General features: G+C 51.1%; 1 protein-coding gene across 1 annotated transcript in view; it reads right to left on the reverse strand.

The window, feature by feature from the left end:
• Positions 1–24,016, reverse strand: part of SIM1 (SIM bHLH transcription factor 1) — a 69,109-nt gene extending 45,093 nt beyond the window's left edge. The window contains exons 1-6 of the mRNA XM_054990519.1: positions 23,842–24,016; positions 5,645–5,727; positions 4,483–4,572; positions 3,233–3,341; positions 3,045–3,130; positions 143–342 (exon numbers count right to left, since the gene is read on the reverse strand). Coding sequence (XP_054846494.1) covers positions 143–342; positions 3,045–3,130; positions 3,233–3,341; positions 4,483–4,572; positions 5,645–5,727; positions 23,842–24,016 — 743 coding nt within the window. The remainder of the gene's footprint in view (positions 1–142; positions 343–3,044; positions 3,131–3,232; positions 3,342–4,482; positions 4,573–5,644; positions 5,728–23,841) is intronic.
• Positions 24,017–27,292: the final 3,276 nt, after the last annotated feature.

The raw sequence follows: 27,292 nt of genomic DNA on the forward strand, positions 1-27,292 counted from the left end.
TGAAGACGGCCCTTGTGGATGGGTTCGCTTGCCTTTCCTCCCAGCGCATTCCCTTCTCTGACTGGCAGCGGCGCTCCAGCCGCAGAGAGAAGCTCCTACCCCGACCCTGTCACTGGAGACGCCAAGGACCTTTCCAGCCTACCGTGAGTCCAGGAAGATGAGCTTCATATCCAGGCTGGCCCGGAACATGAACATGTTGCTGTGCAGCTTGATCTCCGTCACGGCGCTGGGGGGCAGCGAATGGCCCACGGCCACCAAGCCGACGTTCTGGTAGCAGCCGTCGAAGGGGGACATGTCCAGGCTATACTGGCGGATCTTTAGGTAGCCACTGCAATGAATGACCTATCATGACACGGAGAACCGTTAAAGTCAATCGGATCTTTTCGTTCGAGTCAGCGACCACAAGTGCACACAAATCACTGGAGGTTCTCCTCCCCGGCTTGCTTCACACGTACATATTCATCACAATTTGCTAACATCGTGATGCCTTGCATGTGTGAATGGGACACTACAAGCATACCGACTGAAATCTGTCACCTCGCATCACCTAAAGCTTTTCAGAGAAGTCAGCGCACACATTCACAAAGTAGTCCTGATGTATGTATTTGTTTATTTAATTTATAGCCCGCTTTTGTTCCTAATGGGGACCCAAAGAGACTTAGATCATTCTCCCCTCCTCCATTTTATCCTCACAACAATCCTGTGGGGTAGGTTAGGCTGAGAGGGTGTGACTGGTCCAAGGTCACCCAGCCAGCTTCCATGACAGACCAGGGACCTGAACCCGAGGCTCCCAGATCCTAGCCCTACACTCAAACCACTACGCTGCCCTGGCTCCCCCAGCAGTATCCGGGGCAGAATCACGCCCTCCTGGGCTGAAGTCAGCAGGCTTAGAAGGGGGCGACTCTGCTTATTATCGCACTCTCAGCCAACCATCCGTTGTGAAGTAATCGAATGTAGAAAAATTGAGGTCTGACTCAGCACCACCATTTCTTCGAGCTTATCTAGGTGGTCTCTAAGGTGCTCCTGGACCTGCCCATTGAAAAGCGTCACATTGACTGGAAACCATTGATGAAAATGTCGCCTCTGGTGACAGATTTGTCACATTACCATGTATGAACTGGCTCTCATGTGGGACCCTCAAGGAGAAGTGGTTCACCTTGGAGCCTCCTCAGCGCTCCAAAACGGAGTGTGCTCTACATTGTAAAGCTGCAACCTAAGAAGGTGGAGCCGGATCAGTTCGCGGCAGGTACCTGGGATCAAATGTGTGTACCTAATGGCCTAGGAAACACCTCAGGTGAGAAACTCCTACAGCTGTGCCACACAGACATGTTCCATACCAATCCGAAAAATGTATTTACTCCTGAGCTATTCCATGGTTTTAATCTCACTTCCATATTCAGCGTGGCTCGCTACCAAGCAGGGGTGACATGAACGCTAACGTGGCCGTCGCGTTGTTCTCTGGTTTAGGAAGCGGCCTCACTCGAGTAAGTGGGACACACAGCGAAGTAAACACGGTCGGGGTACATGAGGGGAGAGCTTATCGTTTACAAACCCATTCAGATCTAACTGCTCGGTTCAGACCTCGTTAAATCCTGGTCCGGGCCGCGTCAAACGTCTTATTTGGATCGAAGAGCCATTGATCTGAGTGAGCCTTAGATAGCCTATTTAGAAACGGCCGGGATTGTTCCTTAATTCCTACCTAAACGCAATTGGCTCCCCCGGCATTTAAGGCACTCACTTCTGCTCGGTTTGATTGCAAATAAGATTCCTTCCAGGCCTTCGGGGGCGACTGATTCCAAAGCGGCTCTGGATCATCACTGTTTGTTTGTTTTTTTAAAACCATTTCCCAAGATGAGCACATCTAGGCTGTTCGTCAGCATTTGCGATGATCACATCTCTGTATACACGGGGTAGCGATCGACTGGCCAGCCAAAAGACGCACTGCAAGCTAGAGCTTCCTCGGGTTATAACGCATTTTTGGATTAGGCAGCAACTGGGGAACGCTACATTGCTACAGCTAGAAGGGCAGAAGGAGAGATTCCCGCAGAAATGGCTCCACAAATGGGCTTCAATCTGAACTAAGCACAGATCGCAGAGCAAATTTTCTTCCTTCCTTCCTTCCGGTTCTGAAACAAACTATTTGCAATTGGCCAGGTGCAATCTCTTGTGCAGTCGACTACTACATATATTTATTCGGAAGTAACTAGGCCATCGATTAAACCAGTTTGGAATAGTGGTGAGGGTGGCAGGGGAGACGGGAGTCACCTGGGCACAGACACTCCTTCAGTCTAACTTACTTCGCAGGAGGATTGTGAAGATAAAATGGGAAGAACTTCTGGAAATGTGACAGATCCATGAGGCTTTCTTCCGCGTAAGCAATGAAACCAACGAGGTATTTCCTCGAGTCAGCATAGACTTTCCTCTGTAACTCGGCAGCAAACAAGCGTTCTGAGTTACTACTGTAAACGACCCACTAACCAGATTCTAAATAGATCTGGTCTTCAGTATGTACTCTTATCTGGGAGTCAGTCCCACAGAACTCTCCGGAACTGAACTCCACATAATAGGCACAGGAGAGCACTACATGGGTGGGTGGCATTTGTTTTCTGTATATTTAGGATTAAAGCCTTACAGGAAAATGAAACCATTACAATCCGGGTGGATTAAATGATGTTTATTTGGACTTTCTGCCAAGTACCTACAGGGATATAACTTCAAAGTCCGACCCTCGGTATGTTTACTCAGAAGTAATTTCCATCGTTTTCTCCCCACTATGCCCGCCCCCCATAAGCGTGCACAGGGTTCCCGTCCAGCTTGGCCTTGTCTTATTTGAGAATATTAAGGCTAACTGCTAAGTAAACGTCTTTAAACCTAAGCATATCCGTGCTGAAGTACTTAATAAAACTAATCGGTATTCTTGATGATGGCAAGTCCTCTCCAGCCGCCGGCATCGATGATCAGTTTCAAGGGACGCCTTTGTTCTTAGCGTGAGAAGCACGCAGTTCTCGGATCAGCCATTAGTTGGCTCTGCTGCGGCCACCTACCTTGTAGCCTCCGCAAGTCAGCCCCGCATTCCTCTTGGCCAAGACGCATTTCATCCGCAGGAAAAAAGAGCGCTCGATCTCGTACTCTAGGAGACAAGGGGCACAATGCGCATGTCAGGGAAGAGGCCGCTCTGTGACGCCGACCGCTGCCTTCCTTCCCACCCGCTGCTTTACCCGGTGAACTTTACCCTGTACGAAATGGGAATGGTAAGGCTGGTGAGCCGTTAGGACAGCGGTCATCTCATCGTGATCGGCAGGGTGGATGTATTCGTAAATGCTGTTGCCAGTCAGCTCTACCTGCAAGAGAGGAATCGGAGCCGGAGGGAAAGGGCGCTGTATCTTTCCATCGACACAACGTTGCCATTCAGCGTCAGCCATCTGCTGCCCAATAAGCCTCTCCGAGTTAAAACCTCCGTCGGAAGCTGTTCACACAATGAACGTGGACTACCTGGATTTGAATATCTTTCCTGGGAAATCCGGTGACAGGCTGATCCATGTCCCACTTCGTCGTACATACAAAAATACTGTCGCCAGTCCCTTCTCTCCGCAAGGATTCCTGTGCCTTCGTGCGTGACAAGCAGAAATTCACTAAGGGAAGGTTTCTCCGGTCTTCGGCGATGGGAAAAATTCCACTAGAAAATTTCCTCTTGTCATTCCGCAACAGTTAAAGGCACAGGAGCCGAGCCGGAGAGGTGGGGATAACCCTAACTGGGAGAACTGGAACCCCCGTCCGAGTTCTTTCCTCAAGGATTGCTGTCAACTAGCCTGCAGTCCGGTTCTGCACGTTTGTTCCGATCGAAAAAGGCCCCTCTTACGGAGGCAGCAGACCGAGTGTCCGGGCAGCCCCTATACACAGCAGCCCCTGTACACAGAAATCTAGCGTGCCGGGCCAGCCCTTGCTTCTGGACATCTAGTTTGCTTCGTGAAGGGCCTTTTCCTCCACGGAGGAGCTTTTCGACGATGCCAGGTTTCTGGACTGGGACAGCGCAGCCAAAGGCTGGCAGTCTCAGTAAGGACAAGGGCCAGGTCCCGTTTACACGCATCGCATTGTGGCCCTGTGCAGAGCCCCGAGCCTTTTATTTACAGCTAAAGGGGGGGAGTCCTAGAGTTCCTTAGACCAAGGACGGGAGGGGGGGTTAGTGCTACCCAGTATTTATTTCAAACTGTTACACAAACATCAGCTATTAAGTACTGAAGTTTTATATACTGTAGTTTTATTGCTGTTTGGAGCACTTTATTACACGAGGACTTCTTACTTTTGTTAACTTGGTACCGAAAAGTTTTAATGAATCAACAGGTTTAGGTGGGTAGGATCGCACTGATCTCCGGTTGACTGGCCGCAAAGATTTACTCTGTTAAATATTACCAAAAGTACATCTTCCCAGATGTGAGTAGATCCTTAAAAAATTCCTCCATCCCTCCCGTATCCATTAAATACCTGCGACAAGCCCAAATGAACAGAGGCGGTCTCGGAGATGTACATGATCTTGCCGTCTGGAGCCACCACGAATATGAATCCGTCCAAGGTCTGCAAGGGAAGGAGACACAAAAGAACAATGGAGACTACCTGACGATCGCTAGCCCTGACCCCCCGACGATACCTTAGCCAAGGGGGCGGAAGAAAGTCCCCTCACAGCATAGGAGCGGTGGGACCGAGTGAGAAGCGCAACAGCAGGCGTTGTCTTTTAAATGACATTCAGCTGTCATCACAATTAAGGGACCAATCCTAACCAGGTTTACTCAGAAGTAAGTCCATGTTATTCGATAGGGCTTACTCTCAGGAAAGGGTCCTTAGCATCACTATTCAACCTTCGGAAAGACACTCATCCAGCAGATCCGCTTCCACCAAGATAGTTGAACTGAAAGCGTTCCCTCGATCTGATCTGAAACCACCTCTTGGCATGACATTAACTCCTATAAACTGGGTTAGATAAACTGAATCAGCAGCCTTAATAGGCCTGACTAACCCGATCCTGTCAGAGTTGGGTTGGCTCTGGTTAGTACTTGGGTGGGAGACCACCCGGGAAGACTGAGGAGGAAAGCAATGGCAGGCCGCCTCTGCTCATCTCTTGCCTTGAACACCCATTGCTCCTGGGGTCGCTATAAATAGGCTGCGACTTGACAACTGTGCATTATATAGACTGGATTAAATCAGTACCAGCTGAAGGTGGGAGGCTGGTGTCTGGATTCCTCCGGTCGCATTTCTATACATACACCAGCTTTTGAATTCTATCAATTTATATTAAACGACTGATAATGGCTGGTAATAAGAAGCGCGGCAGCCAGGATTCCAGCTTCTCAGCAGGTCTTGAGGGGGTGCTACAGAACGGTCCTCAGATTTTGAAACAGGCCTGCCTGCGAGGGGCCTTGGAAAAGCATAGGAACACAGCGTGCAGACCCGCAGCTGAGTCCAGCGCATAGTTTCCTTCGTAGGTAAGGGTTACTTCGGTTCAGGAGCTTGGACCGAGAACACGGAACTCTGCAGATGTTTCCTACGAGACTCCAAGCTTTCAGTCCAAATCCTGTGTCTCAACGGGGCTGAGTTCCAGACTTCTCATGTCCATTCACGGGAACCTGAGAGCCGCTTTCCAGGGCAGTACCTGCAAGAGATGAGATCCCAGCTCCCGGCCAACGTTGTCCAGGGGGCTAGTGCGACTCGAGTGGCCCCAAGCTTCTCCGAGCCCTGTTGGGAAGGAGACACAGCAAGTTAACGCGAGACTCGTGCGGGCGGTCCTGAAGGAGGCTTCCCGGGGAGCAGATGGCCGATTGCAGTATTCGAGAATCTTGGTGGATAGGGGGACATTCCCCTTTAAAGCAGCCCAATACAATTGTTAGTGTTAGTTTAGGACCGGGTTCTAATCCCCACTCTGCCGTGGAAGCTCGCTTGGAGACCCTGTGCCACTCACACACTGTCAGCCTATCCTACCTCACAGGGTTGTTGTGAGGTAAAATGAAGGAGAGGATGCGAGTAACCCTGCCTTTTCATGAAGAAAGGAGGGGATAAAAGACAGACAAAGAACGATAGCTCAGATCTGAGCCCAGGGGCAAAGAGCAGTTGGGCCGGCGGAACCACATCCCTAAGCTACTTGAGTGAAGGTAAATGCCGTTGAAATCTCTGAGGTTTGTTTCTCGCACAACGTTTAAACCTCCAGAAGTTGGGTTTTCCTTTTCTTTTCGATTCTGATCCTTTTGAAATAAAAGAAATCCTATTGACTGCATGTTAGACCGCCGCCCCCCTCCCCGCCAGAATACATACACACAGTGAAGTCCAACCTTTCGCCCCACCCCCCAAGCCCCGCAGTACTTTAGTGGCAAACCTGATGTTTAAATATCAAGAAAGCGTTCTGCGGAATTGTTGGGGTTTTAGTAAGTGTCCTCTCTTCAGTCATGAAAGAGTTAAACCGTCGTTCTGTTTGTTCTATAGTGGGAGTAAAAGTTCCCTCCATAGAAAGGGAAGTCTTTAGTCTTCATGAAGGGATCCAGGATTATCTATCGGATGAACCAGTTTATGGGGGGGGGGTGTAATTAACTAGCAACATATATTGGGGTTTTATTGCTCTCTGTTGAGTCTTTGTCCAGTTTCTCTTCTCTTCTGATCACCAAGATGTAGAGATGTACTGTAGAAGGGAGTTAGCTAGTCATTTATTTTCTCACCAAATGTGCCCTTTTCCCTGATATGTAGTAAAAGTATTTTTCTAAAGCTAAACAACACAGCAATCTGTTTACTTATTTCTACCGTTAATATCAAACTCTGCAACTTTATCCACCAACAGAAATGATTCCAAACTCCAAGCCCTAAGCATCGGGTTTGTCTTATATGGCGACCATTCAGCTATCAAAACAAAAATAATAACAAGCAGTGCAAACCAAAAAAACTCACGATAATGTTACAGTTGCTTTGAACTGGATAGCCCAGGCAAGTCAGATCTTGGAAGCTAGGCAGGGTCGGCCTTGGTTAGTAATTGGATGGGAAACCTCCAAGGAAGACCTGGATTCTTATGCAGAGGCAGCCAACGGCAAACCACCTCTGTCCGTCTCTTGCCTTGAAAGCCCCAGCAGGGGTCGCCATAAATCACCTTGGACTTAACAGCACTTTCCACCGCCAATGCTCTAGTCAGGCGAAATAGAGAAGAAGTCGTTGCGCGATTTTACATCAGGGAGTGTTTGGCTGGGGGGCAGAACGGACTGGGGGTCTGCAATTCCATGCTCGCTTGTCTGGGAATACGTTCATCAAGGCGACCGAATTTACTTCTGAACAAATCACACAGGATCAGGCTGCAAACCAACACGTCGGGATTGACGTCTGCAAGGGACTGGGACTGGCGTCACCATTCCCTTCGGATCAGAAGCTACAAAAAGACGACCACGGAGCCAAGGACACCGCGGGACTGGGCTGCACCGCACTGCGGCTTCCGTCGCGTCCCTCCCAATCCACTTACGGGGCTCCCCTCCCGCTTTCTCCAGGCGAACGGCTCTGCTGGGCCTCCCTGCGGGGGGAAAGTCGCCACCCCGCCGAGCCGCCGCCTGTCCTATCCCCCCCTCCTGAAGGGAACGGGCCCTGCTCCCCCCCGTTCAGGCAGCCCCTTCTGGACCTCGGCTCGGCAAAGGAGGCGGCCCAAGGGGGCCTGCTCGGAATCTGCTCGTGGGTGTTCAGTGGGCTTTACTCCCTTCAACCCCCCGCCAGGCCTTGGCCAGGGCCGCGCCCTTGCGTGCGCTCTCTGGCGCCTGGTCACAGACTGAGCAGAAGGGGCGAAGGTGCCAGCAAAGCCGCGGAGGACCCTCCTGTTCCCGGAGGCCGGGCTTCGTCGTCGGAAAGGGTTTCCTTCTTCGGCCCTGATCACTTTTTGCCCTGCATCGGCGTCGAGAGGGGTCCTGCCTCTGCGCCCGAGCACTCCCTCTGAGGCCTTCTCTTCTTTCCTCCACACCCCCCGGCTTCTTGGACAGCCCACGGAAGCCAGTTTAGCGCCCCCCCCCCCGATTAAAGAGACGTTTGTGTGAATGGCCCATCCAGACGTTCAGGGTCAGGCTGCTGCTTTGGCCTTCAGAGTTTCCTCCGGTTTCGCCGCCCAGCCTCCAAAAGTCAGTCTTTGGAGTGAGGCGTTAAAACTGCTGGGCCTCAGCTACAAAGGGAACCTTCGCTGGGCCCGCGACAGGTGTAAGGGGGGGAGGGTCAAGGGAGATGCAGGTCAAAGGAGATGCAGGTCAAAAACACGTGATGAGTAGGCGTGTGTGAATCCACATGGAGCAGGCTTTGGAGACTCTGAATTCCAAACGGGAAAGATCCAGCTAGGTCGCGTCTCCCAGCCTCTCTCGTACCAGAACTGGGACCGTGACATTGTGAAGAGGCCAGCTGTTACTTGTGTGAGATATCAGACAGATTTTCAAAAGACAGCATTCCGAGCGGCACCTCGAAATCACAGTCCCAGCTATCAGTCGCAGTCCTGTCAAGTAAACGGATGCCAGAACTTCTTGGAAATGAGCGCTCCAAAGGGGTTTACTCAACCGGCGGGGTGCACAAGATCGCATCCCGGAGAAGTCGTGTGTTCAGGATTGCAATCATTTCGCACAATCTGGGAATATTTACTCAGAAGTAAGACCATTGCGCTCAACGGGCTGTACGCCCTTATGGCGGCAATCCTTAGCTCACTTACCTGGGAGTAAGACCACTGGGCGTTTACTATTGGGTAGGCAGGTATAGGCTTGTGCTGCAACTGCCCCAGCCACAGCTCAGTTAAGCGCAGGGCCTGTCCAGCTATATTCCGCCCTTGATCCCTTGGAAGGGGCGGCTGAAACAGACTGTCGGTCGCAAGTGACAGAGCGAGCGTGGCTCTCTTCTGCCTGGAATGTGGAAGGAACCGCGGAGCGATGCTGCGGGAGCTTCTCCGTCCCCCAAAGCCTTTGTCAAACGGCTGGAGGAATTACCCGATCTCCCTGTGGCCCCCACACCCAAGCCGGGGGCAGCTTCCAGCAATGCAAACGACGAATGGAAATCCACCCTCAGTCCCTTGCTGGAGCTGCCCGAGGCCAAGGCGCCGAATCGGGGCCCCCTGACTGGTTAAAGCCCTCCCGGGGAAGGCCCCAGTCCAGAGTTCCTGCGGAGCGCTCGGGAGAGGCCGGGGGCTGCCCCCAAGCCCGCGCGGGAGGGAGGGGGAGGCCTTGCCCCTTGGGCTGCGCTGCAGCTCCGCGGGAGACGCCGCTCTGGAGGGGGGAGGGAGGTGGCGACGGGCGTTCTGACTGGGAGGGGAGCGGGGGCGGGTTAAAGAAAGGAGCCGAGCACGGGAAGGCCAAGGCGCTCCGGCTGTTTCTCTTGGAGCCCGGGCGCTCCCACCTCTCGAAAGCCAGGCGCTGCAGTTCCCAGCTCGGCGTTTTCCCGGAGCCCCCCTCCTTCCCTCCCCGTCCCCGGTTGTTGATTAATCCGAATTGAGAGCGGAGCTCCCATTTGGTGGGCTGCTGAAAGAGGAGAAGAGGCCCTGGCAGGTTAATGAGCAGCTCCTCCGCCCGGCCAGTTAACTTTGCGCTGACACCCCTCCCTCACCCCCACCCCCCGTTATTATTTTGTGTCACGCAGCGCTGAGCCGCCGCTGGGTGGAAACCAGCCTCCAACCAAGTCGCTTGACCCGAGTTAATGTTTGCTAAATAAATGTTTTCTCATGCCGTCTTAAAAGCCCTTTTCTCAAAAAAGTCTTGCCACGTGGGGAAGGGGAGCGGGGTTTGAACTTGCCAGATGTCCCCGTCCTTCCGAATGGCAAGCTCTTCTGACTCACTGGCAACCCCCTCCCCTCCCCTCCCCCCTTTCGCTCCTCTGCTAAACGCCATAAAATGCGGAGGGGGAGGGGGTCCCCCATCAAGTTTCAGTCCAGTTAAGGCGACGGACTTCCATGCAAACTCAGCCACGCCCGCGCCTCAAATCGACGGATTGATTTCCAGCAGCACGATTCCAAGCACGTTTATTTTTAAAGAAGACCCATTGGGTTCAACACGATTTATTTCGTGGCAAAGGTGGATACGCTGCCTGCAGGAGTTTTTTCTGTGACCCAGATGGGGAGCATAATGACTTCGAAGTACGTTTGATTTCAGTTCCGAAGCTAAGTAAATATTCCTTGGGCTGTTTATTTTTCCAGCGGTACGGCGCGATCAGCTGCTTGTTTGCTCGAAAATAGGCCCCACTGATCAACGGGTTTTTCCTCAAGAAAATGCTTTTGCAACTGCAGTCCCAAACACTTTGCGGCTCGGCCTTTGGTATTGTATTTGCAAATCTATGCGCCGATTCAACTTCCATTTTCACCTGTGAGGTAAATCACCTTTTTTTTTTGCACTTGACCTACCGCAGCCAAATTTTTGCAAATCCCCTAATTGCCTTTTTTAAAAGCGAGGCTCTCATACCTCTCTTTTGCTCTGGGATTAGGAGGAGATCTAAAGACTTCTCTTGTAATTTGGAGAGGCCTGGGGAAGAAGGGAACAGATGAAGAATGGGAAACTGGAAACGAAGAAGGAACTCGAGCGCTGGCTGGCTGAAAGGGGATTTTCCCGGCTAAAGTGGTCGCAGGCAAGAGGGGGCGGGGCAGGGGGAAAGAATCTCTTTTGGAAGCGCTCCAGGCTCTGCTGCATCAACCTTCCCGAGATCAAACCGGCCCTTCCCGCGCCTCCCTCCTCTGCAGCCCAGCGCGGCTTTATCGTATTTACATAAGTGCGAGAGAAGGGGACGTGTCTATTACGAATCTAAGGAGCCTCCGCCGGCTCACATGGCGCTGGACGCGCCGGGCGAAGTCTCCCTCTGGCCTTTCTCCGGTTTCCCTTGGCAGAGCCCCCCTTCCCACCTCCCCATCCCCGGATTACCTTCCCGGGCTGCCTGCCGCGGCTTTGTCATTTCCTGAAAATGAGATTTCGATTTCTAAAACAAGAAACCAATTAGTAACCAAATGAGGCAGAGGAGATCCACTCCACTTGCCCTAATCCCACCGGCCCCGCCGATGCGGAGGAGCCGCCAGGCGGGGCCGGGCAGATGCCGCCTCCTCTCTGCTGGGCGCAGGGTCGCCGGGCACCAAGCGGCTCTCCCTTCGGCTGGGAGGCAGAGCGGAAGCCCTCCCGCCCCCATCTGGCGCTTTCGGCCTCGGAAGGCCCGATTACACCCGGGCAAGTGGCAAGCAGAAGCGGCATTCCTGGGAGGCGCAGTGCTCTCGCGGGTGATCTGCATCCCAGGCAGAGAACGCTGACTCATCAAGGCCTATCCCGGAATAAATGGTGTCCGTATTTCAGGCGCCGCTGGACTCTCTTGCTTTATTCAGTGCCGAACCGTGTTTGTTAAATCCAAGCGGGAGGGAGGGAGGGCTCCGGCCCCCAACCTATTAGGCTGCAAGGCTTCGGGCACCTACTAGATAACAAGCGCGTTGAAATCACTGGGACTTACTTCCAAGCAAATGTGTTTAGGAATTCGCTGCCCCAGAAGGGTCGTCGGTGGTTGCATTTCTGCTATGGGGAGCCAGGAGGGGTCCCAACCCGGCCGAAAAGCAGGCGTGTTGATGTGTTCGCAGACCAGGCCGAGAATGGATCTGGCTTAGTCCGACTCCGCCCTCCCCACCCCCCTCCACGGGCAAAAGCCCCCCCTCCCAGGTCTTCGGGGGTCCGGCGTGTGACGCGGACTCCAGTTCGGGAGAGGGCCCCCCGACAAGGCTGCTTGCTTGCTACTGATCTCGCTCTTCTCCTTCTCCCGGGGGTCGCCCCACCTTCACACCACTTTATTCTCCGGGAGACCTGTACGTTGCTTCTAAGCAGCAGGCGGGGAGAAACCCTCGTGTCGGAGACCACAGTTAATAGGAAAGTAGCCTAATAACTTGCTCTCCCGTAGCCATGCTGCGTACCTAGAAATTCACCTCCTCCTTGATGGCGCTTGCCGATTCTACACCACAAACGCGAGAGAAAATGTTTCCCTGTATGGCGAAGTTTGCAAGTCCTGCTAACAAGGAAGCGCCTATAGGGCTCGTGGAAGCAGCAGTAAAATTACTACCTGAGTAAATATTAGTGCTGCTACACGGACAGATGTATTGTGGCGCTCTATTTAACTACTAGCAGCCCATCCCTGGGGGCATTTACTAAATGCATAGGATTGCATTACCACATGAATGTCCCTGGTGTAGAAGCAGCTAAAACCTTTCCTTGTGTCGTCACATCTCCTGCAACGTTTCCCGCTAGTCCTACTGTGGTGGCATAGGGATGGAGGGACACGTGTGCTCCTCCACTGTTCCTTACTGCCCGGTGTCAGTGATGATAGTTACCGCACAACCACGTGAGGATTTTCGTTGGTGAATTAATAGTCCTATTCACACAGGGCGGGATTATTTTGAGGATAACTAGCTTCTTTCATCACAGCCCAAGCCCACCCGGAGAGATGGGTGCGTTTGAAATCTCTAAGCCTAGACAAATCCCTCCTCCATCCGTCCTCTCTCTTGTTTTGGATCCTGCTTCCCCCACTCTCTCCAGTAATTCCTCTTCTCTAGGGATTCCGGCCTTCAGGCTCTTCAAGCATCACTGACAGATTTGGATCGGTATTTTCCAGGTCTCCATAACAGACTGATTTACTTGTTAGATCCCCACCCCTAAATAAGACATCAAATAAAAACACAGATTCATATCCCCTCGAAACATCCCCTTCACCAATAACTGGGATTGCAAGTTTCTGCACACCTACTTGGAAGTAAATCCCATTCGAGGCGATTGAAACTTAACTGGCATAATTTGATCCGAAATATTATCCTTTAGCAGATAGTAGTAGAGCACCTGAAAAACACACCTTTTTACGGTTATCCTAGGAATCACAACAACTCTATAAAGTAAACCAGGATGTGTGCAAGGGAATGTACAATCTCCTCCTCGGCCGGCGGCTGAGAGAGCCGTGGTTTGCCGAGGGGCGCCTGATGAACTACGGACGCTCATATATCTATAAAGAAATGATCTCCCCTGTTTAACACGGTCCTGGGACCGGAGCTCACACAAAAGCCCGAAGCCCTGATCCCTAGAAGGTGCGTTTCCAGGAGCCCCCTCAGTTCCCCAAGCAAACACGGGCGATAGTTCTTAGGCAAGGAGACTGTGTCCTATATGTTATTTATTGTATACTATATTGTGTTTTAATCAAGTTGTGATCCGCTCTGAGCCTGCATTGCGGGGAGAGCGGACTATAAGTCTAAGAAAGAAAGAAAGACAGAAACAATCCTTTTGAAGAAAGGGCCCCTTTTTCAGAGCAGTGGGCTTTTAAACGAACCGAGGGGAAGGGCGCCTTCTCCTTAAACCCGGGATTAATGCCAACTCTCAGCACCTCCCATACACGAAGCCCTACAAGAACCCTGCAGAGTAGACCAGTATTATCCCCTTCCTGCTGAGAAGCGGCTGAAAGACTTGGTCTGAAGCCGGATCCTGTACACGTTTGCTCGGAAGCAAATCTTTCTGTATTCATTTTCAGCTCAATGAAGCCTTCCTTTACCTCTGTTAGGGTAGAAGAGAAGCCTCCTAATTCCGCTTCCAACTGGCAAAGTGACGTCCTGAATACCCCCCCCCCATCAGAAGCAATCTCCAGTACCCCCCCCCCCATTTCCGACATTAAAATAAGCATAAATTGAAGCCTTTGCGAGTCTTCTTCATCTCCCATCTCCTGCGATCAATATTTGCTATTTTTTTAATTGAACAGAGGCATATAAACAACGGAGTAACTAAATAGATCCCATGACCGGGATCTCTATACCGCGTCACACCGGTACATGGAGCCTTATTGAATTCCATCAGCAAAAATAGATCGGTCCCTGCTCACAAGGAGCTTACAATATAAAATAGCAGGAGAGGGAATCCTGGTCATCTGAGCTCCTTTCTTCCGTGATGGTGTAATGGTTAATAGGAAAGGGATGCTGGAAAAGGAGAATCACACCTTCCCGACTGGCCTACCGACTCAAGCAGAAACGGGTCTGCAAAGTATTGCCAGCAGATCGGAAACCTGAGTCACAAAACAGTTAAGCCTGCACATTTGGCTTCGGTTAGCTGCCGAGTCTTTATGAGTGCGTCAGTTTAACTCCTTAGCCCAGTTCGAGGGTGGTTGACCTCAGCACAAAACAAACTAAAGCATACAGAAACACTAGTATGCCAGGGAGAGGGCGAGGAACCACCCCTTCTCTCTGCCATAGAGTTTTCTACGGGGAAGGAATTTTGCTGCTGGGAAAACTTTTCATTAATGAAAAGTTACCTACCTGAGCTCCAAAAGAAGCTTCCCACCCACCCCATTAAGGACTAGTTATCTGACCTAAAAAGGTTGGTAAAGGTAGTCCCCTGTGCAAGCACCCAGTCATTACTGACCCATGGGGGGAGGTCACATCACCACGTTTTCTTGGCAGACTTTTTGTTACGGGGTGGTTTGCCATTGCCTTCCCCAGTCATTTCCACTTTACCCCCAGGAAACTGGGTACTCATTTTACCAACCTTGCAAGGATGGAAGGCTAAATCAACCTTGAGCCGGCTATTTGAAGCAAGCTTCCGCCAGGATCGAACTCATGAACAGAGCTTGGGCTGCAATACCTCAGTTTATCACTCTATGAAGAGGTTGAAAGCTGCAGGCAGTCTGACCAACACTTCCGGTGAACTAGAAAGCTCACAGGCTGTTGTGTATCGTTTGGGTTGGTCCTAATAAAGGCTATTCCGTTGGTTTTATTCTTGTTTTAGTCGCATAGATTTCCAGGGTGTGAGCTTTCGAGAGTCAGAGCTCCCTTCTCTGGAAAGTTCGTCCCCTGGAAATCGTGCTGGTCTCTAAGGTGCCACTGGACTCAAATCCGGCTGTTCGTGTTTTACGTAGAGGAACAAGGACATTCGATCACAATCTGACTTTTTTTTAAAAAATGAAGGGCTGTAAACAAGTCTTACTAAGACATGGCGTTTGTTGGTTTCGCCACATCAGTTTATGGAGAAAGCACAGCCAGACCCGCAGCGCAGCCAGTTTTCACCGGAGGCGAAGACGGCCCTGCCTCTCATCCCAGGACCCCCACTTAAGTGGCTTGTGGACCGGCCTCTCCCCGTGACGGTTTAGGCTGCTCGGCTCCTGGTCCCCAGACGCCCAGACGCTTGGAGCAGCGCTTCCTTCTGAGCTGGCCGCCCCGAGACTGGACAGTCGCGAGCCCCGGCCTAGCCGAGAGGGGCGCCTTGGCGGTGGTGACGGAGCAGGCGCAGAAAGCGGCCCAAACAGGCCGCCAAGGGCAGCTGAAGGCGAGGACTTCTCGAGGGCAGCTGTCCAGCGGGGCCTCCTCGACGCCCTTCGAGCCCCTCTAGACCAGCAGAATCCGGATTTCAGATCCGCTCGTCTCCAATATTTACACGCCATCCCACTCAGGCGGCATGCCTTCGAACAGCCACTGGGAAGAAAACCCCATGGCAGCCGGTTGGGTTTACTTGGGAGTAAACACACAGGAATGGCAGTCCCACTGAAGTCTCTATGTAGGTAAATCCCCGGGCTCGGGCTAGAATTTGTATGGCTCGTTCTGTGAGGCCGACGCATTCACGACGCCCAAGAGGGGGATTTACTCTCTCTTAGCGACGATTGTTTCGGGGATTCACCAACGCAATCTGGTCCGCTTTAGCCTGGAGGCGAGACGGTAGAGATTCTAGAACGCTCCCTCTGGGATTTGCAAAGCAGCCAAGTAAATAGGATCGGGCGGCCCCTCTGCAAAGCTAGCGCGCCGTCTGAAGAAAGGGGATTGTGTAAACAGGTCATTTAATATTGTATGTATTTTAAAGGCGTCCAGGAGCACCGTAAAGACTAACAGCATTTATTCAAGCATAAACTTTCTTGAGTCAGGACTCACCGCTTTGTAACTGGAAAGGGTTAATAACTGCGTTTTAATCGTATATTTAAACACGAAGGTACAAAGCCTGATCTTTCCTCTCCTCTCGGAGGAGCACTGGAAGGTGAGCGAACTGACGCGCTTTATTGACCCAAGCCCGCCATCCTAAGGGCGCAAACGAAGGCCAGGCGAGTGCTACGCTACGCATGCGTACGGCGTGGCCCAGCCCTCCCTTGCCGCTGACACCCCACCGCAGCACCCTGCCTGGTGAACTCGGGGCTCGGGCTTGTGGCCGCGCAGAGCTCGCTTAGCCTGCAGGGATCGTCCTTCCAGCGCCCAGCGACGCTTCCGTGCTCCTTGCCTTCATTCTCAGCTGGCCCACCAGCAACCCCAGTCCTAGGGGCTGGACAGCCGAGGCGTGTGAACTGGGGCCGACTCGAAGTCAAGTAAGAGGCAGGTCCGCACAGCTAGGCCGAGACTTCGGAGGCCAGGCTGGCTGCTCTTTGACCCTCTTCACGCTCCTCTGAAGCCGCGCCGAATCTCAGACGCTGGCCCGGACTGTGCCCTCCCACCAGCTCGAATTTCAAAGGACCCCAGTCACGCCGCATTTCCTGTTGCGCTAAGGACCGGGGTGGGAGCTGGTCGGCCCCCTGGGAGCCCTTTCAACTTGCGGCCGAGGCCAGGTGAGATTTAGAAGAGGGGCGCTCGGGATCCTAAACAGGATTCACCCCGTTGACTTCGAGGGGGCTTAAAAGGTGTAGCGCAGTTTAGGATCGCGGCGCTCGTCACCAAGGCCAAAACTCCGCCCTGAAGCGGCTTTCTTCTATGCAGACTCTGTTAGGTCTTCGCATCCACCCCATGCCCGTGTTTATAGGCACAAAGTAGTCTCCCAACTTTGATCATATGGCGCGGTCACTCTCAACCCCCAAGAATTCAACCATCTTCCACATATAAATAAAAATTTACAACACACACAAATGCTGTTCAATTGCCTGTCTGAAAACCAGGGCAAACTGAAAGGGTCAATTTGCCAATCCTCCCTTCCGCCCTTTCTAGATCCGTATTTATGTTTCGGTAACATCCGTTTTGTCCAAATAAACAAAGCCATGAGGAAAAACGAAAAAAACAGGTATGGATTCCTCATTAGAGAGCAGTGCCGTATTTCAGCCAGGAACACACGAACGGGCAATAAAATGTTACAGCCCCTCAGTCCCTCCTGCTAGCAACAACAAAAGAGGAGGAATTTTCACATTTCGCCCAGAAATGGGTCAAGAGGGAGTGGCAAAAAGAATCCCGCCCCTGCTAATTACTCCACATCTACAGACTTTTAAAAAATTATTCCAATGATTCTCGTTTTTACTCTGATGGTCGTGGGGGCATTTTTAAAAAAAAAAAAGGTTTTGCCAGTCTGATCTCCGACACCCCCCCCACTTGTCCTCCATAAATCTGCTTTTGCAACAGTTAAGCGAGGAGGGCTTTTGTTCTGCTGTTCGCATTTCAAGGCCACATCAAAACTAGAATTAAACAAGAGCAGGCAGCTTAAAGGCTTTTCAATGAGAAAAACGTCTGTAAGAAAATAAACATTGAAACCTAACGCTCAATCAGTTCCCTTAGCAGCAAGAAAAAACAGCATTAAATCACCGATCCACGTGGGAAACAGGTTTCTCCCCCCCCCCTTTACCTCTGAAAATAAAACAAAATTATGGCTACTGAAATGCTAAACGATTTTCACTTAACCGCTGCACAGTAATACCAACCTTGTTTTAGGAACGGGAAAGAAACCTGGCAGAGACTACTCTGGAAATGTGTCTCTTTCCCAAATCCTTCTTTCCCCGGTTCATTTTAATTCAAAACTAAGCCCAACGCCTGTTTAAATGTTTTGGAATGAAGTTGTGTGAATTTAAGTAAGGATTTCTTTCTTCCTTTCCGTTGATAAAGGGCCGAATCTGACTGGTTAAGAACCGATGGGAATTTTTCGGTAAGCGTCGCTAGGATAGGAACTGAGTCGAAAACCCTTTTAAGTGCTTGTATATCTAAATGAACTTTTCTTAAATTTTTAGCATAAATAATACTTTAAAGTAACAGTAGCTTAAATAGTTAACCCTTAAAAAGGTTTAAATAATGTGTGGAGGCCTACCTGAAGATGACCTCTCTGACTTTTACTCTCTTTAAACACACCCGCAGTAACAGTGTAATTCTACAAACATTTTCCTGGGAATTCACCGCATTTAGTAGACCTGAGCAGAACGCCTTAAGATTGCTCTCCAAATCTACTGGCCTTTAAGACTTTTTTTGAGGGGGGAGGTGAAAGGAAGAGGGGGATATTCTGGAGAAAGAAGAGAAAAACTTATTCGGTAGATTGGATTTATTCTCCATACTAAAATGTATTGTAACTTTTTTTCTAAGCAAACGGGGAAATGAAAACCGCTTCAGCGGATTTGCGCAGAAGTAAAGGCCACCAAATTCAGTACAATTGATTCATCGGTAAGAAGGCTTTGAACTGCACTTTCCCTTTAATCCCAGTGGAGGTGCCCGCCTCCTCCAAGCCCACGGGACGTTTTTCAAGAGGGAGAACTACCTGCTAGATCCCGTCCTCCAGAACTCTTCAAAACAGTGGCAGCGAAAAAAGATTATTCCTTCCTTCCATTGTTACATTTTTAGAAAATCGTTCACTGGGTTATAAAATTGCGGTCGTGAAAAGGAAAAATACTGGAGACAAATTCGCACAAATAACCACAAGAAAATAAACACGCACACGAAATCCTGGCTGCTTTTCAGAGCTATCGATGTTTCCCTCTTGGCGCTTCCAGGCTTTCCTTGGAAGAGCCAGCGCGAAGGCTGGGCATTGCCTACCCGCTCATCCTCCTGTTTACCTGTCCATCCCACACGTCCGTCAACACTTTCCTTCTATAGCAGGCGACCTGATCCCTCGTTTGCCGCCTGTCCATAAACCAGCGAAACAAGCACACTTTAAACGGTTTCGCCCCCCCCCCTTTCAGCCACCGGGTTTAAGGGGCAATTCGGCCCATAACTGATTCTAACTGAGCTCGGCAAAGCTTGCTTCTGAGTAAACACACTTAGGATCACAGTCTGTCTTCAAACCAAGCTGGCTAACTTTGTCTCTTGGGCTCTCACACTTCCAGCACACAATCAGATATGGCGGACCAATACTCAGCTATCGAGTGACTGCTAAACCCGATCTAAACAGGTGCAACAGCACACACGTGTGCATATACACACGAATCTGCCATCCGAAAGAAACAATCATCTGAGTGCGGATACTGCTTGCAAATTATTAGAAAATAGATGAAAATCGCAGTGAATCGGGCCTTTTATCTAATCATTAACAAGCTATTCGCCCAGATTTATCTTTGTGGGAGCGAATGCAATAATAATATTAGCAGTTGTTGTTGTTGTTAATTGCCCTAATCAAAAGAGGGGAGATTAATGAGGAGGGTCTTAATGACCTGTTCAGTTTCAGGATGCGCTACGACTCGCTGGCGCACAAGCAGCTTCAAAGCTTCTTTTTGTTTAAGACCTCCGCTGCCCTTGGCTCCCTTCCCCACACCCGGGAGAGCCGAGCAGGCGTCACCTAAGAGGTCGCTGACGTAGAAAGCCAAGCCGGGCGTCACCATTGCATCATCTGCCAGTCAGTTGCATCCGCTCCTGCAATCCCATCCCAGGGCGACGACTGCAGGGCGGCACTTTACCCTAAGGCTCCTCTCCCCTCAAAGTGGGATCGAGTTATCCCCCGATTACACCCATATACCTAACAAGGGAAAACTCAGCCCTCGAGCGGCCGTCTGGCTGCAGATGAGTGTGGGTTCGCATTCGGCTTAAACCATCTAGGGAGGTGGGGGATGCGGTAGGTCCAAGAGGTCCGGCTCGCGTGACCCTTCGCAAAGCCCCCTCGTTTAAGGCAGGGTGCGAAAAGTCGGTTCTCCCCACAGACAATCAATTCAGAGTCCATCTGTCCAGAAACTGCGGCCTCTCACTTCCTGGCCTGCCAGGAGCCTGGCCTGCCAGCCGGAGCACCCCAGGTTCTCAACAGCCTCCGTCTGGGCATATTTCAGCGGGGCATATTTTTACCACGGCGCTTTCAGGACGAGGCTCCTGGTGAAGGGAAAGCAATATGCTCGGCCTGTCTTCAAGAGCCAGACAGCCCGAAGTCAGACTCAGTAATCGGTAATGCCTTGCTGCCAAGTCAATCTTTTGGCAATCGAAGGGTTTGGAAACTTCGATCCAAGGCAGTCCCTTGGAACGCAGAGGCAAATGTCTGGCGGCCTAGTACCATAACGTTCCCCATGGCTGCTCTTGACAAGTAGTTGAGGAGCGGAGGCCAAAACAGCCTATGGGAGAAAGAAAGTGGCTTTTGCTATCCCCAAACGGGTTAAGCCAGATATCTTCCAACTGAAACGGAATGTCACGCTTACTTCAGTGGAACAAATGGACTTATAATTCCTTTTAGAGGCGCTTAACTGGCGTGTGGATCGCTTCCTAAGGGGGTTCCCTTCTCCTTCTCCTCCACCTCTTCCTTTCACTCAAGTGACAATCCAAAACTTCCTCACTCCTCTAGACCCGACCACCCAGGCGGAGTACAACGGAGCTACTTTCCTAGGTACAGAAACGGGGCATCAGAAGCCCCCTGAAGGCGACCATGGCCAAGATCATACCTGGAGGTATGAAAGGCTCACTGAATTCCTTGCTACTTACTTCCGGGTAAACATGACTAGGATCCCGTTGCAAGGCTCATATTTCCCACCAATTTACCTGGATGTAAACAAGCTTCATGGAAGTAGCCAGGTGTCTCATTCCAGCACAGGTAGAACCCAATCTGACACTTGTTTACGCGGAAGTAAGCCAGATGGAGTTCAACCCGATTTACTTTCCAGTGCCTTTAGGATTACAACTAAGCGCATCTAATTCTGTGTTGGATTCGCAGCCGGGGCAGAAACGGCGGGGCACAATGCCCCAGCTGGGCCAAGCCTGTCGCCTCGCGGGCCCCAGTCTCCCGGCTGCCCTGCTTAGGCTCCAAGAGCGGCATCTGCCGCTGCCAGCGGTTCTGGCGGGCGTCGCACTTGGCCAGGCAATCCCCTGGTGCCCTCTTTTGCAGGCCTTCAGTGCTTGGCGAGCCAAGAGGAGCCGCGGCGGAGGATCTGCTCCCCACCCCCATTCCTCGCCGCAGACGAGCCAAGCCAGATGCTCCGTTGGATCACCCCGCGGCGCCTGTAATTGGCCAGGCCTGCTGCAGAGCACGCACCGAAGGTGGCCCGCCGAGGTTGCGGAAGAGGACAAATCAGGGCTAGTCAGCCTTGGAAGACGCCTACGGACCTCGCTGGCTCACGGCGATCGGGGCGGCCAGGACAATAGGAAGGGACTGCCTTTTTTTTTTTTTAAACTCCTTTTGTGACTACCAGAAAAAAAAAACCCTCTCAAAACGGGGGATTCTGCCCATGATATCTCATCGCCTTTGCGTCGCCAGCCCCTTTCCTTACATTCCCTGATACTATACTATATACTTTTACGCTTTTTGAAGCATGGGCCACGATCCAGCCCTAGTTCAATCCCATCGACTTCAACAGAGGATGAGGCAACCGCTATCTATCTCTCCGGAAGAAATGTACTGAGAAAGTGGCCCCGATCTCCTTCCTCACTAGTACACAAAAGCTGGGGGACACAAAAAGGAAGGAAATTCCGTTGAAAGCAAAGCAACATCTTCCGACAGAGATGGCTTTCCTGATATATTTCACAGAGTTCAGTGGATCTCGGCTGCAATCCAAGAACACTTTCCAGGGAGGAAGCCCCATTGAATACAATAGAACTGACCTCGGAGTAGACTTGTTTAGGATTGCTATATATCGCACTTCGGAGAGAGGTAGAAATTGCAGACTGCTAGAGAAATAAGGAACTCCATTCTCAGAGACTGAGTCCATAGCTGACCGAAACGCGCTTATGTTATACAAATGGAACCGTCGGTTATGACTAAGGGCACGATCTAGCGAAAGCTAAACACCTTTCAGAGGAATCCTGCCCAATTATTTTTGAGTAAGGTGTACTAAACCCCGTAAGATTTATCTCCAAAGGAACTTTAATAGCTTCAGGTTTGTAATCCCATTGCTTTCAGTAAAAGGTTTAAGCGTGCTATTCATTCCTCCCGTCCCTTGAAATCTACGGGACTGAATGAATTTAACGCGGATTGGGCTAAAGAAAAAAACGCTTAATATTATTAAACTGTTATGAATCGCTAATCATGTAAAATAGGTAACTGCAAAAGTACACTAATTTAAACACATTTTACTTGGTAGTTTCATTGAGTACTGTCACCTTTCCTTTTGAGTAAGTATGTTTAGAACTGTGAACTTGCTTGGAAGCAAGTTCTACTGGCCTCGATTAAATTTACTTCCATGTAAATATGGGCGTGAGGCGGGAGGGAGCTTAAAATAGTATTTAAGAAGTCAGTGGTCGAACATTCGATTAACAAAGCGGGAGGGGGCAGAAAAAATCTCGCTCATGGCCTTTTCGCTTCCTATTTATAGCAAAAAACATCCGGTGGCTGCATTTTACGTGTTAATTTGTTTCGGTCCTTAAAGTTACAGGCAGCTATCCTGATGGTTTGTTTTCCTTGACTCCTCCGAGAGAATTCCCCTCTGCAAGATGCTTCCTTCATTTTCTTAACGCATTGTGATTCTTACCTTACCTTAACACACACAAAACTCCCAGATTGTGTTTCCTGACTCCTCTCACTAGAAAATGTTTGCTTGTTTTTAATTCACCGATCCTGTGGCACTAACCAGCTCCTTTAGCTTCTCATCTGCCGACAAGCTCACAACAATGAGAAATAGGTTAACCTGCTCTTCCTACACATATTTACTCGAAATACAGTTTCAACAAAACCTGACCGAGATTGTCATTCTGGGCCTGTGCAAGTTTACTCACAAGTAAGTCCCAAGGCGGTCTCTGCCTAGGGAAATGTGCACCAGAATGCATCCCGAAGGTGTATAGGATTTGGTCTTCTGCAGAAGAAACACGCGCACACAAATACGTTTCAAGACTTCCAAAAACACGCAATACCGGAAAATTGCACCTTAATCCTAAAGGCAGATCTAAAAAAGATGCCACGAGGGCCAAGGCTGCAACCCTACGTACTCTTACTCGGAAGCAAACCCACTGTAGTCAGCGAGACGTAACTCGGAGAAAGTGTGGATCAGGTCGGTCTGCCAAGCGCTGAAGGTGGAGATGGGCGTTTTACTGGATTCTGCTCTGGTTTTACTCCCTTTGGAGCCTGCCTCGTATAAATAAGAGCGCGGCCTCTGCCTTTTGCGCTCCTTCCCCTCCTCGATCGCCAGGCGCTTCGCTAGAAATAGGGCCCTTCCCGGCTCACGGGGCCAAGTCGGAATTTCGTGGCGGAGAGCTCTGTTTCCTTTTCGTTGCCGGCTGCAGCGCTAGCTCCCATTCATTCCTCATCGAAATTGGGAACATCGGATCCAGATGTGCCAAGTTCAGACAGATTCAAGACAGGAATTTAATTCGGTTTCTTCTCCCCCCCCATGTCGGAGCGCCCGGCTCCTGCTCGCAGAAACCAGGGCTACACCTAGATCTAAGTAAATATTTAGCTTTGTATTAATTTCTTCTCCGCTCCCTCCCCCTCCAATTTATCTATAATAAATATGGGCCAAGTGCCCTTCCGGGCAATGCACGTGGCTGGGCCAGGAGAGCCCGGCTGTTCTGCGGGGAGTGCGCGCGGGTTGTTTGTTTTAGAGGAACAGGCAGCTGAGCTCTGGGCTTTGACGTGTTGACAAAGGCGCTGCTGGCCCCCCAACCAAACACCTCCTATGTACCGAAGGGAAAAGGGTTTGGGGGGGGGGTTCAACTGCTGGGCCAGATGGCCCCTCTCAGGCGCAGCGCCCAGCCTCCACTCCCGCAAGAGATTTGCTCTCCCACCCACAAGACCTGGGCTGGGAACAGAAAGCGGAGTGGAAGCCACCTACCTTCCGGGAAGACCACTCGCATTTTTAAATAGCTGGTGGTGAGCCTGATGATGGACGCCTTGTCCAGCTGCGAGGTGATGGCCGAGGGCAAAGGCAGCAGCTTGGCCAGTTCGTAGAACTCGCTGTTCTCTTTCTCCCGTCTCGTCCGGGCAGCATTTTTGGACTTCTCTTTCATGATGGTTTCTTCCTCCTGCTTCCTGACAACTTCGGCTCCACCGGTGCATCCAAAAGAGTCCACCAAGGGTCAGTTCAAACAAACCATCTCGGTTAAAACAAACATACAAACCACAAAGTCATCTGGGAGAAGCCTGGGCCGCGGCTGGGAAATGCAGAGGGACCAGCGTTCGCTCATGAATTGATAACAGGAAGAATAATAAAAACCCTCGATTTCTTTGTAAGGAGCTGGCTCTGGATGAGCAGGAAGAGCGAGGCTCCAGCCCAGAGACTCCAAGGGGGTCGGGCAGAGGGGGAGCTTCAGCTTCTATTCAGCTCTCCGCGCCCAGCCAGGGGATCCTTCGGGTTTCCTGCCCCGCATGGCTGCAAATGTAACTCCGCGTAAACGAGAGACATCACCAGCGTCACCCGGGCCTTCTTGCGCTCATCCTTCTCTTGCGAATCTTCAGGCCTTTCTACAAACAGGGACCGGCCTTCGGGAGTCAGCGGGCCAAGGCAACTGCCTCCGGGCAACTGTGAAGATAACAGCACTGGCGTGGGAGCCCGGAAAGAAACGGCGGCGCTTGGGGACGTTTCCTCGCAGGTCTACAAGAGGCTGCAATCTTATGCACCCTTACTCGGATGTCAGTCCCATCGAGAGCGGTAGGGGCTTCCCAAAACAAACAGGCATAGGACTGAGCCGAAACAAGAGCAGATGTGTCCTTTTTTCAACATCTGGAAAAAAGAGAACGGACAACAGGAGAAAGAATGCGAATTGGTCTTTCTTTTCAGAGGAATCCCTTCAAGAGATGCCCATAAAAAAAAAACATTTGGAGGAAAGCGAAGGGTCCCAACACTCCCATACAACTCCATCAAGCACACTGTACAATTTCAGAGTTTCACCAGAACTTGACCAATATTTAGTACTAGGGACCTAATCCGTTCAGACATCATTCTGAGCAAGCACCTCTGAATATAATACCATCGGAGGGCTCGCCGTTTTAAAGGGGGGTTGCGCAAAGAAACTACCTATTATTACTGAAACGCTTTAACTTCATGGTCGGGATGCATTCCTCCTAGCACAAAGGTCGGCGTGTGTGTGTGGGGGGGGGAGCGGGGTGTTCAGGCAGACAAACAAGGATTCAGCAAACAGTTTTAACGAAGCAAAGACGGTAGCCAAAGTGTGCGTCTGATCCAGAACTCATTGGCCAGCGTGCTTTGATTCTTTTTGTGTGGACTTTTTGAGCTTTGAGTGTCGCGCTCTTGGGCTTAAGTGCTTTGAGGACGGCGAGCCCTGCGGAGACTTCGGCTTCCAGTTCTTCCTGTCCCTACACTCGCCAGCCTCCCTGCCCTTCGCCCTGCGAGATCCACAAGCGACTTGGTCCCTTGGCGGGCACAGTCGGCGAAGGGGGAGTCCGCAGACCTTTCCTTCGCCAGGCTAAGGGGAGGGGGCGGCCGTGCCTACTTCGTGTCCCCTCTCTAGACCCGGCCCCGCAGGGCAATCGGAAGCGCATCCAGGCAGAGAGCCGGCCCCGCCAGCCCCCAGAGACTTGGTGCCACTTGGGCACCCGGAGAGCTCCCTGCTCTGCCCAGCCCTGCTCCCGCCGCCCTGCGGGCTCCGGGGCGTCACTCCCCACCTGCGGCGCGGGCCCTTCCGCCACTTACCTGCGTCCACGACGCGGCTCTTCATGACAAGCAGGAGGATCCGCCGAAGGTGGGGAAGCGCTCCCGGCCGGGGCTTCGCAGCCTGCCCCGCCCCTCCGCGGCCTCTAATGGGGAGGGACCGGTCCTTAATGAGGAATCCTTAATTGCGGGCTGAGCAACGCCTAATAAACTTCTGGATCGCCAAAGGGCCTTTTTAGCACAACTTCGCCTCGCAGCCCCGCTTCCCTCGCGCCCAGCCTTAACGCCACTCACACCGCCGCCGCGCTTCCGATTGGAAGCCGCCTCAGAAAGGTCGGCCTCTCACTGGCTGGGCGGATGGGTGACGTCACCGCCCCCAGGCCCGCCCTCTTTCCCTGGCAGCTGGCAGGAGATCGCGCGAAGAGTCCGGCCGGCGTCTAAGGAGCCCCAGCAAGAGCAAAGGAGGGCGCGGGGGGGGGGCGGGGAGAGATGGTCCCGGGAAGGAGCAGCTTGGGGCCTCTGCTGCTACCGCGCTGCTCTGGAGATCACCAATTTGCTTCTTGCATGGGCAGCAAAGAGCTTCTACTCTCCAAAGTTCATATCCTGGCAATCTAGTTGGTCTTTAAGGGGCTACCGAACCCAATCGTACTTTTCCAGCACTTTCCGAATTTCGTATAAGCCCCACCTTCAAAGAGACTAGGCGCAAAGAACCTCCAACATCTCCTCCAACACCCCCTCCCCGCAATTAATTAATCAGAGGGCAGGATTTTTTAGCCTGGGGAACTGAGGGGAGAGTGAGTACGGTTTAATACGCAGATGGTAAAAGTATTAGGTGCGGTCATATGCCGTTAAAATTTATTCGGTCTAAACCCGTTGTGATGTGTAGGATCAATGTGCCAACGCAGATACCCGAGAATGGTACAAGAAAAACCACGGAAATCTTTCTTTTCGTACCAAATAATTCGTACCAAGGAACAAATTATACTGTGATTAATATCAGAGTTCTAATGATGAATATAACCAGATCCTAAATACTCCCAAATAACGTCCACTTTATTCAGAAATAAATATCCACAAATTTATTTCCAAAGAAGCGACTTGAGAGTTTGAGATGGTGCTCGCTTTTCCTTGGGAGCCAGAGGATGTAATAGAAATGGTCTAGGATCTTTCCAACTAGATACTTCTAAACCCGTATTTACAAGCAGATCGTCGATTTCAATGGAAGTGATTTTCAAGTCCAAGTGCTTAAATCCCTCATTCTCGACCATTTGAGGGAGGGAAAAAATAGAAATCCGTTCTAAATTCTCAGCTGGTTCGCTGGTGAGCAGAAAGGGGGCTTCAGAACTGCATAAATTCTTGTGGGCTGACCATTATGCAGAAGGATCAGCTCAGGAAGGGGAGGAAATATATATTTCGATTTTAAATAGAAACTGGTGAGTGGGCTCGACATAACCAGGCAGAATTACTGCTGGTGTTTACTGAGAGTCCAGCGGGATTTACTCCCTAGCAAGTGTGTTTAGGTTAGAGTTTCTTTGTAGGGGAAATGGAGAGATTAATAAATTGTCTTTTAGCCACTGTCTGCCAAACAAGTTTTCGAATGCAAGGGATTTTGTGTTTGTTCGAAATGCCCCCCTCAAAAGCCACCCACATCCTCTTCTCTTGAATAAAGGAGCAG

Source organism: Eublepharis macularius, chromosome 1 (genome assembly GCF_028583425.1).
Source record: "Eublepharis macularius isolate TG4126 chromosome 1, MPM_Emac_v1.0, whole genome shotgun sequence".
NCBI classification, from domain to species: Eukaryota; Metazoa; Chordata; class Lepidosauria; order Squamata; family Eublepharidae; genus Eublepharis; species Eublepharis macularius.